General features: G+C 39.4%; 1 protein-coding gene across 5 annotated transcripts in view; it reads right to left on the reverse strand.

Moving 5' to 3' along the window:
- Nucleotides 1-290: 290 nt before the first annotated feature.
- The window catches only part of LOC131240207 (tRNA wybutosine-synthesizing protein 2/3/4), a 48,344-nt gene continuing 33,286 nt past the window's right edge, over nucleotides 291-15,348 (reverse strand). For 2 of the 5 annotated variants that reach the window (XR_009168658.1, XR_009168656.1), the window contains exons 5-13: nucleotides 13,362-14,558; nucleotides 12,586-12,715; nucleotides 11,567-11,802; nucleotides 10,727-10,862; nucleotides 8,343-8,419; nucleotides 4,993-5,099; nucleotides 4,728-4,844; nucleotides 4,426-4,549; nucleotides 291-847 (exon numbers count right to left, since the gene is read on the reverse strand). Coding sequence is in view for 2 of the 5 variants with exons in the window: in XM_058238327.1 (XP_058094310.1) it covers nucleotides 4,741-4,844; nucleotides 4,993-5,099; nucleotides 8,343-8,419; nucleotides 10,727-10,862; nucleotides 11,567-11,802; nucleotides 12,586-12,715; nucleotides 13,362-14,558 (1,987 nt within the window). In the remaining 3 variants the exon portion in view is untranslated. Of the gene's footprint in view, nucleotides 848-4,425; nucleotides 4,550-4,727; nucleotides 4,845-4,992; nucleotides 5,100-8,342; nucleotides 8,420-10,725; nucleotides 10,863-11,566; nucleotides 11,803-12,585; nucleotides 12,716-13,361; nucleotides 14,559-15,348 lie in introns of those variants that run through there. The other 3 variants (XM_058238327.1, XR_009168664.1, XM_058238341.1) reach the window with 3 other exon arrangements.

A 15,348-nucleotide genomic window follows, 5' to 3' on the forward strand; every position in this document is an offset into this window, starting at 1 on the left:
TGGTTGGATTAGAATGATTTTTGGGGCAGCCCATTTTCATTATGGTGCAACCCTTGTTAGACTGGTTGGACATCATGGTAACCCCCCATGGCCCAACTAGCTCCATTCCAACTAGCTATAGGTGAGGCCTTCACATCCAACAGTGTGAAGCTTGCTATTTGAACTATCCATGGTAGGACCCACGTGCGAGGATGGGCATGCCACATCACATTGGGGTTCAACCAACTTGCATACCAATACAGAAATTGGGCACCAGATAGGGCATACATTACAAGGTTCCACATCAAGAATAGGCAAAGGTGGCTTTTCGATGTCCAATTGAATCCAGTTGTGATGATTTAGTTCAATAGGGTAAATGACCAACTTTCAACTTCTATCCTGTCAACTCCAACTTGAAATTGAATTCAATTGCATTTAGGGGCTGCTGGGCGGTCCCAGCAGCCATCATTATGAACTTAAAATGATCTCACCTCCATTTCCATCATATCCCCCTTATATTTAATCAATTATCACAGCACAGTTCAACTAAGCATACAGAAGCAGCTGAAATCTCCTAACCTGTTTGCAATTTGCAGGCATTGGTGGGTAGCTGTGGGCCTGTGGCTGTTGCTGCTCAATGGTCCTGTATAGAATTGCCGTCATTTGCTAATCAATCCCACACCTTAATTTTCTGTCATTCACTTCCATTCCTTTTGGTCTTTTGGACCTATGGGGCCTGCTTGTTGATGTGAATGAAAAGGAGAGAGTTGATGGCTAGATTGTATAGTTGGTACACCAGGTATTAGGTGGGCCATAAGCATTGCATGCCTTCTCCACAACCTAAAGATTCATTTCCTCACTGCTCAACCTGCAATAAGATTAATTCAAGGGCAAAGAAATAAGGCACATGGAGAAATAATTTCGAATTAAAGTTCCATTGTGATCTAGCTAGAGAGAGAGAGAGAGAGAGAGAGCACATGCACACACTATTAGATTTACATAAGCACTCTCTTCGATTTAAATTACAAACAAACATTTGGGCCAAATTTGTCACTGACGCTTGCTCAAGCTAGTGACGTCAAAATCACACTAGAGCAAACACACATCAATGCTAGATACAAACTGACCAAGTTTATCCTCAAAAAAGCTGGACCTGATTGATAACAAGGAATCTATATGATCCTCAACCAGAGGATGTTGTATAATATATTTGGGGTTCTCAGTCTGTATAATGGGGCCCATGGTTCAGTGATCCAGTCTGTTGGTATATGGACCATGCCCTGAAAATTTCCCACAGGAAGATCTTAGTCATCAAAATTGGATCTTGTCCTCGAAAGGTAAACAATTGTTATGATGTATTTTCTAAACTGTCTATTTCCAGGCCACAGATTGGAGCGCAATGATCGAGCTGTTTCGGCGCTAGTGGGTGATCAAGGGGTTCAGGCACCCCCTTGCCATAGAAACCTATAAAACGAGGAAGGAGATGGTGCTCCTGTTATATCCGATACTGTCGATAAAATTGGCAGATATTTATCTGTTTCACAGGTCAGCAATACAGATACAAAGTGTAATACAAAAAATATACTGTATCAGTCGATTTATCGCACGATAATTCGATATCACCAGATATCAGTGATAGCTCTTTGAAATAAATACACTGAATCCTTGATACATTGATAATATCACCGACATGATCGATGATATCAATGATACCAGCATTAATACCAGTGAAATTCCAGGAAAAAAAAAAAATTTCATTTTTCGAAAACATTTGGGGGATCTCTTCCTGAGGGTTTTTTAAATTAGTGCATTATATGTGCTAAATTATTGTGTTATTTCTTAAAAATTAGTGCATTAAAAACATTTTATTAATTAAATATTTTTGTCTGACATCAGATAGGTTGGGCCACTATAAAATAGAAACCTAATATTTTGAGTCTTAAGGGTGTAATCATGTTTCTTTTAACATCACTTTAAGTTTCACTAAAAAATTCCACCTTTCTACTTGTGTTTCCCCAATGTTTCCCTCTAAAAGGGATACATAGGGCTGTACACGAACCGAGTTAGCTCGGTTAGCTCGCTTAACTCGACTCGAAAAAGCAGCTAATTTTTTGAGCTCGAAAAAAATTCGAACCGAGTTTGAGCTTGCTCGAGCTCAACTCGACTCGGATCGAACCCAACTCGAATCGAACTCGGATCGAACCAGTTTGGTGACTCAGTTACTTTGATATTGATGTTGCTCACCAAGTGTTTGATGAAATGACTCAACAAAGTGTGGCTAATGGCAAAGAAGGTATGCATATGAAACAAATACCCTATTTTTTCTTGATTTTTATGTTTCTTAGAAGGTGTTTGATGAAATACTTGTAAAACCACTGCTGCTGTTTTACATACAGTGAAATTTTGAAGGTACAGTCCACATGTTTGTGAAAATGCTGCACAAGCAAACTCAGCTCGATCTTGGCTCAAACTAGCCTGAGCTGCTGACCAAACCGAGCCGAGCTGGCCAGTCAAGCTCGAGGACTGAGCTGAGCCCAGTTCGAGCTGGGGTCAGCAAGTCGCTGAGCCGAGTCGAGTTGTGCCCAGCTCGACTCATGTACACCTCTAGGGATACATTCCCTGCTGTCTGCCATACTATCGTCTATATCAATACATGTTTCCATATCTAATAGATGTAACAATAACAATAACAATAACAATATATATATATATATATATATATATATATATATATATATATATATATATATAAATGCTCACCTAGGCCCGTCTTACCAGAGTACCCGTGCACACCTTTGCACACATGTCATGAGTGCAGAATCTGAACGGTCCATGTGATGTGGCACCCCTTGAAACCCCACGAGCCCAACTTTCAGCCCGATACAAAACCTTGGTGGGCCATGGCAAAAGGAAATAGTTTCCTCCCTTGATTCGCATTTCCTTTTGCCATGGCCCACCAGAGTTTTGTATCGGGCTTAAAGTTGGGCTTGTGAGGTTTCAAGGGGTGCTGCATCACGTGGACTGTTCAAATTTTGTGCCCATGACATGTGTGCAAAGGTGCGCATATATATATATATATATATATATAGAGAGAGAGAGAGAGAGGTAACACCATTAGGGATTGAACCCTGGATCACTCACACTACACTGTCTTTACCAGCTCATCTAGCCAGCAGGAGAATAATGATATTTTTTAAGACTGGAATTGGAAGAAATGATCCAGCTGCTTGTGTTGTTGCGAAAGCATGCTCCATCACCCATGAATTGGTAACTTAGGTGTGGAGATCAAGGTGTTTCGTATTCGTTACGATACGCCCGTAAAGGCCAATACGTATAGGTAACGGCCATGACCATTACGCAATACGGAGGTAAAACAGGGCTGTTGGTTTTTTGAGACCGTATCAGCCGTTACGGGGCACAACGACCGTTACTCCCATAATGGTCGAAAAATGGTCACTTTTTTTTTCCCTATTTAATTTAATTTCTTTTTTTTTTTCACTTTTCTCATTCCAAAAACTCTCCTAGATCATTTTACAACAGATTTCGACCATCTTACTATAGCTTTTAAGATTAAAACTGTAGATTGAAATGATTTGAGCAAATAGAAGCTCCGAGGCTATTTTTTTGTAAGCTCTGAGGCTATTTTTTCAAAAAATTGAAAAAAGTAGTATTTATGTGTTTTTTCGGATTTCTAGTTCTAATGCTTGATTGTGATGTATAAATATTTGAGACATAATCATATTAAAAAATTCACTAGATAGCCCAATACAACACTCTCACCAAAGAGTGCACCATTACACTACCATAAACATGTTCAAAACAAAAAATGAATAGATATTTGAAATATATAATTATTCTTGATCTTTAGATATTTTCAGAATTTTTTGGGCAAAAGAAAATTTTCAACCGTTACGGGGGTCGTAACACCCCCGTATCGGCCGTTATGGCCAATACCCGTATCGGTAATGGTGGTAACCATTACGGCCACCGTTACCAATACAGAATACCTTGGTGGAGATGGGAGAAGTCATTTCTTTTTTGTTCATTCCTTTTCATGCAGTTACCCACTCTCCCGGTCGATCTTGATGCAATGCTCCCGACAAAACATATTCGGTCATACAAAGGCCCTCCAGGGTAATTGCTTCACTTGGCTGGTAGGAAATGGTAAGGTGCTGACAGTGGATAGTCTACAAAAAAGGCACCTGATTATCCCAAGTATTTTATGTCTCAACACATGATTTGGCAGTCACATGCCAGATGTATTAGGAGACGGGAATTGTAATTCATAATCATTACAATTTTACATTGCATTGCAGTGGAAATCACCTATCCAAACACACACATCAGTGTATTTTTCTCTATGATTTGACATTGAGGTAATGTTAAAGTGTCATCATTATGATTTTACCATGACAAAACAAACACGAGAATTGTTTGTCAAATTACCTGTTTTCAGGAGACAGGTATTGTTATTTGTAATCATTGCACTTTTACAGTACATTACTGATGCAATTTGCAATCCAAACAGGCTCTTTTTCATATTTAAGAAAAGTTGAGTAGGTACTGATGGCCCGCATTTAACATAAAATCATGTCAAATTTTGTACACGGTTCTCCCTCCAAAAGAAATGGGATAAAATCAATTAATTCATCTATTGGGAAATCAGGATCATTGTCCCCATTGTTGAAAATCACCAATGTCCAGCCAAAATATTTCCACAATCAAATAATACCAGTCTGCGTAACAAACCTGTTTCAATTGCTACACAAGCTGTTTGCATCTTACATCAGCAACAAGATGGCGGATGTGTGGCCCGTACCATTTCACTCGCTCCAAGTGTTCTATTAAAACATCCCAGCCATAACCTGAAACAAAAGCAGTTACAATAAGATCAAGCCGAATTTCCTCACAGACTATGTTTTCTCCTCAAGCCGGTTTTCCATGCATTAAAAAAAATAAATTCTAGGAAAGCGGGTTGTCCTTATATTTTTATCCGAGTTATGAAGACAATACCTTCAGATTTAGCAATGCTGCCTATTGATGTAGATACATGTTCTAACCACAAATCCTCCTCTGAATCTTTTACATTTCCATGCACATGCAATATGCCACCCTCTGGCCTGCAAAATCATCAAAATGAAAATGAAACAAGATTTCTACAAACACTGCTGAGGTTGATACCAACCCAATAGGCATGAGTTGTTGATCACATGCATGATATGATTTATTTGTTCTCAAATGCTGAATATTTACACAGATATAATCCTAATAAGTAATAACAAGGTCGAAAGATTTGACATTGGAGGTTCTCATGCTGTAGTCAATAATCATACTATTGACACTCGCTAGGCCAGACAGAGTAAACCTTGCTGGGCCAACCAAGCATACTTCTCCGAAGATGGCAATGATGTTCAATCTGTTGGGCCTATCTCTTGTCAACAATGGTATAGTCCTAGTACTCTTGAACTACTGAAGAGCCGGTGGACTTCCAACGATGCTCATTCCTCTTCTTCCACTGCCAAATTTGTGAAGACAGGTGTGTCTCGTTCCTCAACAATCCCCTCCTTGGGTCATTAACTCAGGAGCACCCAATCATATGACCAGAGAGTCATATGTGTTTTCTGTTCTTAACAAATCAATTTCTAATACTTCCAGCAACCTAGCCAATGGTACTTCATCTAAAATACATGGAATAGATACGGCTCACACTAGATCCTCTATCGCATTGTCATCAGTTCTTTATGTTCCTCAATTTCCATTTAATCTTGTGCCCATAAGCAAACTTACAATATGACTATGTTGCTCTATGCTTTTTAGGATATAAAGAAGATGAATGGGGGAGGACATGAGTATGGCAGACTCAATAGCATAGATCAAGGAACAGTTGGAGCTGCATGCATACGAACCTCATCAATGGCATTGTTAGATGGGTCATCCATCATTGAATACTTTGAAGTATGGTCTCACTGTTGTAGTTTGTGATTCGGTGTCCATGCTAGAACATGAAGCATATGAGTTGGGTGAGCATCATAGAGAGTACCAATTCCATCATACGCGGACAAATGTGGTTCAATTCCTTTCTTGCTGGTCCATTCTAATATTTGAGGTCCTGTCCAGGTTCCCAGTTTGTCAAGTTTTCAGTATTTTGTCACCTTTTTTTTTTTTTTTCGAAAGGCAAAGAAAATTTTTAGTTGGTTACATTTGTAGAGGATTTTTCAAGAATGGCTTGGCTTTATTTAACGAAAGATGAATCTAAAATCTTCTCTACTTTTCAGTGGTTTCATATGGAAACTACGAGGCAGTATTTTTTTTTATTATTTATTTTTAAAGCAAAACTACAAGGCAGTATTAATCTATGCATTTTATGTTTTGAATGCAAGGACAACTATCCCATGATTTTCAGTCTTATTTTGATAAACATGGAATTTTACATCAATCTTCATGTGTTTGTACTCAATAAAATGGAGTTGCAAAGAAGAAAAATTGACATCTAATTGAAGTCACATGTGGTTTATTGATACTCATGAGTTCTCCCAAGTATTATTGGAGTGATGCAGTCTTAACCACGTGTTATTTGATCAACATGCTGCCACCATCTGTTTTGAACGGTCAGTATTCAATTTTATTTCCCAAAGTCCCATTCTATTTTTTCTCTCTCCCCCCCAAAAAAGAAAAAAGAAAGTATATGGATGTATCAACTTGTTCATCTTTTTGAGTCCACAAAGTGATAAATTTGATATTGTTACATTAAGTGTATTTCTCTAGGGATTCTTTAACGGATACCAATGTTATACTCCAAGTTTGTGAAAACAATTTACACGCGCAGATGTCATTTCTTTAACTCCACTCCATTGTTTGTAGCAGCGGGTCAAAACCCTGCAGTACAATTTTTTTTATGCAACTCGAGAAGATTCCCTCTAGTCTACAACCCACATACTGCCACATAAGTCTGCTTTAGCCTGTGCAAATCTAGAGCCAATTGTTGAATCTTCACAGGCCCCCATTGAACCCTATCTTCCAAGTTCCAATTGTTCCTAGAAAAGGGTATAAACTTCTACCAAGCATACACTTTCTCAATTTGTTTTTTTAAAGTGTTCATCCCCTTCTTTTTCATAAACTCTCACTCTCATGATTCATGAAGCCTTAACTCATCCCTCCCTCCTACCCTTGGAGCTAACTGATTTTCCATTGGAAAGCATGTTGTTGGTTGAAGATGGGTCTATATTGTTGAATATCAACCCAATGGAACTGTTGAGTGGCTAAAAGGTGGATTGGTTGCAAAAAGGTATATTGGTATTGATAATTCCGAAACCTTTCACCTATTGCTAAGCTCAATTATGTTGAGTTAGTCTCCATGGCAACAAACATGTTCTGCCCTTTCCGCCAGCTTGATGTTAAAAATGCAACTTTTCAGGACGGTTGGATGAAGAAGTGCATACGGAACTACCACCTAGCCACCTAGGTCCATTGATCACCGGATAAGGTGTGCAGGCTAATGAAATCAATTTATGGCTTGAAGTAGTCCCACACGGTTTGAAAAATCAGTTAATTGATGATGGCATCTGGGGTTCAACGGAGCCAGGCTAATCACTCAGTTTTTATTCAACAAAGTGAATCAGGTCAGACAGTGTTGGTACTATACATGATCATATTGTTGTTAAAACTTAAAAGTCGTGATAGCTGAGGTATATAAGACTTAAGAGTATCTTAACCAGCAGTTCATACAAAATATTTGGTACAACTTGGTTGCTTCTTGGAATGGAGGTTGCAAAGTAGAAAGTAGATTAATTTGCTTAAGAGAAATTATCTTGTAGATCAGCCAGCAGAAACAAGGTTGCTTGAGACCCTCAGTAGATATTGTGGCCAGACATAACCTCTATAGTAAATGTTGTTAGTATGTTTGTGCACGATCGCAGTAGACCACAACCAGAAGTAGCAATACATATTTTGAGGTATCTCAAGAGGGCACTAGGATGAGGAATTTTGCATAGGCTCGATGGTTTAATTTATTCATGAACAAATGATGTGACAAGTAAATAAAACTAAATTGCAAGGATCAGAAACTCTAATCAGGCAAAAGAAGTAATAAATTTAAAGTAAAATGTAGAGAATATATATATATATATATATATATTAAAATATGTGTGCTTGTGACAAATTATTTAACAAACAGCTATAATGAACAGGTGGAACAAGAAACATAAAATATGAGAGAGTGATCATCGACAATGGCTCCTTACATCCAACCATTGTAGGTGATCATTCCTCAAGACATTATCATATAACTCTTAGAAAATATAAGATACAAAGGTGAAAACGTGCTCCAGCAAGTAGAAAGAATAAATAGTGAACAGAAACACTACCTCAATGCCCTAACAGCTGTAAGCCAGCTACTCTCACTTGTTGGCAGAAGACCAAGGCATACACGATCTGCAACTCCCTTCCATAAACACAAAAAAGAAAAAAGAAGAAAGTGAATTTGGGACAAAAACATAGCATCCTGTTACTAAGACACAGATACAGGTTTGGATTTTTCTTTCATCCTCAAAGGAATTGAGCATTGTACACAGTTTTTTTATGAATAAAGATTTAGTAACATTTAATATGGGAACTTCGACACAAACAGAAAGTAGAAATTCATTCATGAAGAATTAGTCAGAGTTTATCTAATGGTCTCACACCCAAAGGTTATAGCCCTTTAATCAGTGGCCTAAAAGGAGACAGTTAATAAAGAGCAGCAGCATTCCAGAGCAAAGGACAAAAATTAGATGACTAGGATCCTCCAATCTGGATGATTATGTGGAGTGATTCATCCCTAGTGGGGCCCGTCAGATCAGTAATTTGGCTAACCAAACCACGGGCTCACTTGTATGGAAGGTGGCTATCAAGACATACATCCACATCCGGTTGGATCAGGACCCTATAACTCCTCTTCCTTCATAAGATTGATGGTAATGGTGTGAGAAGTAACTAGGCAAGCTTTAATGAGATAAAAGTACCAACTTTCAACAATTCAGATAAAAAGGTACGAACAACTGATGGAGGAACAAAGTAGCTCAACAATTAATGCATAAAATTGTAGAAATAGCAGAATAAAGGAAACAACAGACTCTGGAAATGGCAACTATGATCAGAACTCCAACTGTACAGCATAAATTAAAGAGCCATGAAATGTGTTATATGTGCTGGTCCGGGATCAGGTTGACCATCCTAATCTTGGGATCAGCACATTGCATCCGTGTGTGACGTTTTCACATGCTGGCCTCCCTGCAGTAAAGTGCAGATATGTGAGTCCCCTTTGCCTTTATCTACATGGTTTGCACTCATGCATGGAGGTAGCCAAGGATTTTGCATGTTTCCTAGATTGGGATTGCCTCACCTAGTAAGCCAACATACTGCAATCAATCACCCGAACATGAAAGCCAGACTTGAAATGTCATTGTGAGGGTTCCATGAACATGATCATAATGACATGTCAAGAAAAGAAAATGATGCCACAATAAAACCAACCAATTTTTAGTCTCATGAATTTCATCAATGCCAATAGGAAAAAAGAAAAAGGAGACTCAGCCCCATTCAATTGACAGGGGCATGCAAACCCAGAGGAGAGTCGCATAAATCCAAGAAAAAGGAAAGAGAACACAATGCATGCAAGGTGACTCACCATAGTCACACACGGACAAAACCAATGTAATTTAGTGAGCTGGATAGTGTGTTTTTTGTTAAAAGCTACCAGGAGAAATGCTCGCAGTGACAAATTCTTTTGAAGCCCAGAAACTGACAATCCAGAACTGTAAGTTTGTAGTGAGTGCATGTCACGTTCTCACAAATCCACAAGTGACGGAAAAAAAAAAAAAAAAAACAAAGTGGCCACCAGTTCTATGATGGAAGTTAGTTTGCACAAGCCTGGGGAGAGGGGAGCAGACTTGGGTACGGGAGCAGGGAAGAATGGGTGTCAAAATGTTAGAAAGTGTAAAAGGCAAGGAAGTGGGGGCTGGAGCATGAGTTCAAAGAGGGGATGGCGCCTGGGTGGAAGAATCCTGCAATTAAGGATGGAAATTCCTTTGCAACTTTCATGTTTACAAATGACAAACAGTCTTCTAACAGCTTTTACAGAGGTTAGTACATGATATACTCAGGCTTCTCCGACATGATTTTTAGAGCACTAATGGATCTGGATATGAAGTGATCTGATGAGAAAAGTCCATGCAGGCAGTGCAATGGTTTGGTGATCCATGCTGTCGACAAGATGGGGTCCTCCATGGTTGGTAGATGCACCAATAAACTTTTGAACTAAAAGATCCTGACCCCACAATCAATGACCAGAAATAGACAGGAATAAAAAACAGCAATGGTCCAGAAAGAAGGTCAAAGATTGGATAATTTGGATGGTTTTAGTCTTCCAATCCTGGAGATTTTTGGGGCATCCCCTATTCATGGTGGAACCCATCAGATCAAAGGCCTGGATCAACAAGCCATGGGCCCCACTTGTATGTACTCGGCACATAAGGACACTACTCGTGTGCAAATTACTAATTTTTTATATATGACTTTGCTGATCATCAGTATCACATGTAGTTTTTTAGGCTGTATCACTGAAATGTCCTTGCATTAGAAATGGCAAAGCAAAATAACTCAAAAAATCAAGGTGCAACAAAAAATGAAGATAACTTAATCATTCTAAAAGTTAGTACAGCTTTCCACAGAATTCTATATGTATCTATGATATAGGCATTTTGGTGCATACTTTTGGTGCTGTAACTTTGTTATCCCCTTCGAGTATGACACACCTATCTGCCACCAAATTGGCTTGAACATTATGCCGAAGTGCCTCTATAGCATGGGGATTCCACTCGCAAGCATAAACCAGTTTTGCCTTAGACCTGATCAACAATCGAATTGAAATTTACACTTAAAAAGAAAATGAATAGCATGAAAAAATCCACTTGATAAGGTACAGAGATATAGATACATTTAAATCACAGAAAACAATCTAAGAGACTGCAAAATCATTAAGGGCTACACTGCAATGTGTGTTTACGACAAGGTATGAAATTGGGCACTCATCTGCAGTACACATAGCATACACACATGCCTATATATATATATATATATATATATATATATAATGCTCACCTGCGCACCAGTTCTCATGAGTTCTCGTGAGAACTTTCTGAGAACTCGTCACACGTGATGTGAGCCCAAAATCTGAACAGTCCACGTGATGCAACACCCCATGAAACCCCCAAGGCCCAATGTTTACCCTGATCCAAAACTTTGGTGGGCCATGGCTAAAGAAAACAGTTTCCTCCCTTGCATCTCTTTTTGCTATTCCCACCAGAGTTTTTGGTCAGGATGAAAATTGGTCCCTGGGGGTTTCATGGGGTGCCGCATCACATAGACCATTCGATTTTTTGGCCCATGACACGTGTGCAAAGGTGCTCACATGCACTAATGCGCATATGGGCATGCCTCTATGTGTGTGTGCGCGCGCGCGTGCCAGCATTTTGTGGATGAATTGCTATAGTTTAGCACATTTTGGCAGAACATGTTGGAGTCTAGCCTCATCAATAAACACAGTACATACTTGACAAGAAAGGGCAGCACAAAATATCCAATTCCAGCAAACAAGTCAACAACAACTTCATCCCTACAGTCCAGGCGAGCCATTCGAAGCTTTTCTGAAAGATTTCCCCAGGAAAACATGCATTTTGTTGCATCAAAAGAATAGAGAATTCCATTTTCGTGATGATTGACCCAGCCATTGTCTCCCACAAGGATCTCCAATGTGCTATCTCTTGTGCCATTCGGCACAATTCTACCCTAGAAACCACCAGAAAATCCATGTGAAGAATGCTTAAAAATGCCATACTACTACAAAGACATCATAACCAATAATTCCACCAACATTTGTATGTATGAAATGAAAGCAATAAGTAAATGAATAAGCAACCAACAGCACAACCAACTAGCTAGACCTGAACCTTAAGAGAGATGTAAACAGAGCCTTTTTCAAACATCTATGCTAATGCACTTGACCATAAATGAACAAGAGTTCCACTGTGTGTGTGTAAATAAATAAATATATATATATATATGAGTAATGCTCAAATGCAACCAGCTTGCGTGTGGGGCCCACTATGGTGTTTGTACATCTTGCCCCTCCATTAAGATTAACCCATCATGAAAATGAGATGCCTCAAAAATCAGGTTGATCCAACTATTACACCATCGAAAAACATGAAACAACACAACAACACCTAAAAATTTCACTCACCACACACACACACACAGATACACACACACACACACACACACACAAAAGCATTTCAAAATGGATGTTTTGTAGTGCTTGACATGTCGAAACAGTGATATTCAGTTTTAACTATTGTGTGAAACTTAGGTTCAACATGAGTGATTCAAAATATTCGGCTGGAACTGTGACCATGTCAAAAGAAAGTTTGAGACATCAGAGACCGTTAGATTCACATAAACAAATAAACATAGAAATGCAAGAAACAAAAACAAACAAATACGGAAATACAAGAAACAAAAGCACTCCCTATTTAGCAACCTCAGAAGATCAACGTGTGTTGTGAAACTTACCTGACGTGCAAGCCGATGGGCACCAAGCGATTTGGCGACCGTAGGCCAAAGCTCCTCACCAACCGAGTCCCAAATTGGATCCTTAAATGATGACACTGGAAGCACCACAATATCGCCAAGTCGCTCCCACCTACGTGGAGAAAGTTTGTGAGGAACATGGAAAGCAAATAAAAACAGTGACCACTATCTCTCATTCTGCTCCCAGAATAATAGCTTAATGAGAGAACAAAGGAATCAGCATGGAAAAAAACAAAAAACAAAAAACAAATTTCATCACCACCAGCCTTCCACAAAGATAATAGGCTTATTTTGAGAGGATTAATCTATAGGGATTATATATGATCCTCGACCTCAGGTAATGCATTTCAAGTTGAATACGTAGGGCGCACAGTTTCTCAATCCAGAGCATTGATCTGACAGCCCCCGCTTTGAATGGACCATGCCCTCTCCACCTTGGCTACAAATGCAGATTGTTGCAGCACCTTTTCTTAAACATCTATTTGCAGCCAACATGCGAAAGGAGAGGAGTGTCCCACCAAGGAGATTTTTTGGGCTCGTCCACTGTGGGCCCAATAAAGCAACAGCCTAGAACACGGGCCCTGATTGCAGGAACCGAGGGCATGAGGATGCTACGCATCCTCAGTTTGTGGAATGTACACTTCTTTATTAATGCAATATCCAAGACATAGCATGCCAAAAGTATTCAAGTTTCAATGAGAGAGAGAGAGAGAGAGAGAGAGAGAGAGAGAGAGAGATCAATAGTAGGAAGCACACACCTAGTGGGCAACTGCTCTAACAGCTGTAGCGATAAGCCTTTCCGCTTAATCAAAGAGCATACTGCTTCCTTCAGCACCTTTTGGGGAGCATTGGGAGCCTTTCTGACACAAGCAACATCATCATAAAGTATAGAACCACCACATACCGACAAAAGACTTAATGCCATTGTGAGAGAAACCTCATTCAACAGAACCCCCTTCCCTGCAAAAGGTCCCGATGCATGAGAGCCATCCAAACTATCAAATACATCTACTGAATGATAAGATTTTTCCTGAAAGAAGGCGTATGATTTTTCAGTAATCGGTAAACAAATGTTACGCCCATCCTGACTGGAATAAACCTTCCTCCCACAATCTAACCATCCAAGTTCTTTTAGTATGTCCTTTCCTTGTTTGGCATATTTCCGTTCAAGCTGTAGAACCCAGTTTTTAGCATCCACATGGAGCCCATCACTTCTATCATATTTATCAACCCTATGATTCAAGTTTGCAGTTTCAGGTGTGGTTTTTTCATTATCAATGGACAGAAATTCTCCCCCATTAGATGTTGAGAACAAATCCTCCATTACCTCTTTATGTTTTATAATGGGTGCATCTTCCATGCCAGAAGGGATACTATCTGAATATATTAACGGGCACAAGTCTATTTTAATTGGCTCATTAAACTTTGTACCAAATGCATAACATGATACCCCACCACCAACAATAACAAGATCATCGTCTACAACAATGCTTGTGCTACGAACCAAAAGCTCCTTGCTTATAGAGTCAACCCTCACATGCTTCCAGACATGGTTTCGCAGATCAAGTAAAGCCACCTCTTGAAACTGCTGTTGGACGGGGCACCCACCAACAATGCCCAGATAATATTTGTAAATGAACATAGAATGTGAAAATCTTGCAAAGGGGGCTTTCCCTATTGTCTTCTCCTTCTTCCAAATACACGTACCAACATCAAAACTGTAAAGGTCTCCAAGTGCTTTCTGACCATCGTACCCACCAAACATAAATAATTGTGACTCGTCTGCCACCAAAGAATGTGAATGCCGGGGGCATGGCCAGTCACCTTGGATGTGTACCTCACTCCAACATAAGCTTTTGGTGTCAAAGATATGCATGCAGGAATAGATCATGTCATTGTTAAGTCCTCCGTATACATATATTTTTGAGCCCGCAACTCCAGCTGCATGCCGGTGTCTGTGTTGCAGAAGTATTGAATTAGAAACACAAAAGAAACAACTTAAAAAGTCCTGTGGCTCTGAACTTGTAATTCCAAAACAACAAAGAAAGATTCTGATATAAATATTTTGGCTGATGAGAAGCTCTAAATTCTAATGCATTATTTCTAGATAATATTTGAATTTGTTAATCATTTTGGAATGTATTTAACTGTAACGAGAGGAAGCTTTGTCAACATTTTACAGATACAGCAGTGCACATTATGTAATTTCACATTTAACTCAAAAGGATGCAGATGAAACCTAAAGACTCAAAAGTTCATATTGATCCTAGAACTTAGCAGGATCCATCTAAGGTTGTGTACTTCAAACACCAGTTCTGCTTTCTACACTGTGAGATGAACTCAAGACATGGCAAGCACGACTTACAGTTTCAAAGACTCCTGATGGCTGATTCATAACAGTCCCAGAAGTAAATGCTCCATCAGGCATCGGGATGCGGCTAATTCTTTCGTCTTGCAAGACAGGTATTCAAAACGGTAACGGTGGCTGTAATGGCCAGCCTTATGGCTGTTAAGATACGGGCCGTAACAGCCATTACAACCCTGTAATGGTCGAAATTCTTTTTAAAGGAAAAAAATGTATCACCCCCCCCCCCACCCCCCCCCCTTTTTTTTTCAAATGCAACATTGAACCTCGTATTATGTAATGGTCACCACCTTCTTTTCTTTGAATGACAATGGCCAGCACCTTTACCATTATGTAACAGCCAAACTAACCCATTTTTAAATACCATGCTTGAAAGTTGT

Source organism: Magnolia sinica, chromosome 1 (assembly GCF_029962835.1).
Source record: "Magnolia sinica isolate HGM2019 chromosome 1, MsV1, whole genome shotgun sequence".
Taxonomy (NCBI): Eukaryota; Viridiplantae; Streptophyta; class Magnoliopsida; order Magnoliales; family Magnoliaceae; genus Magnolia; species Magnolia sinica.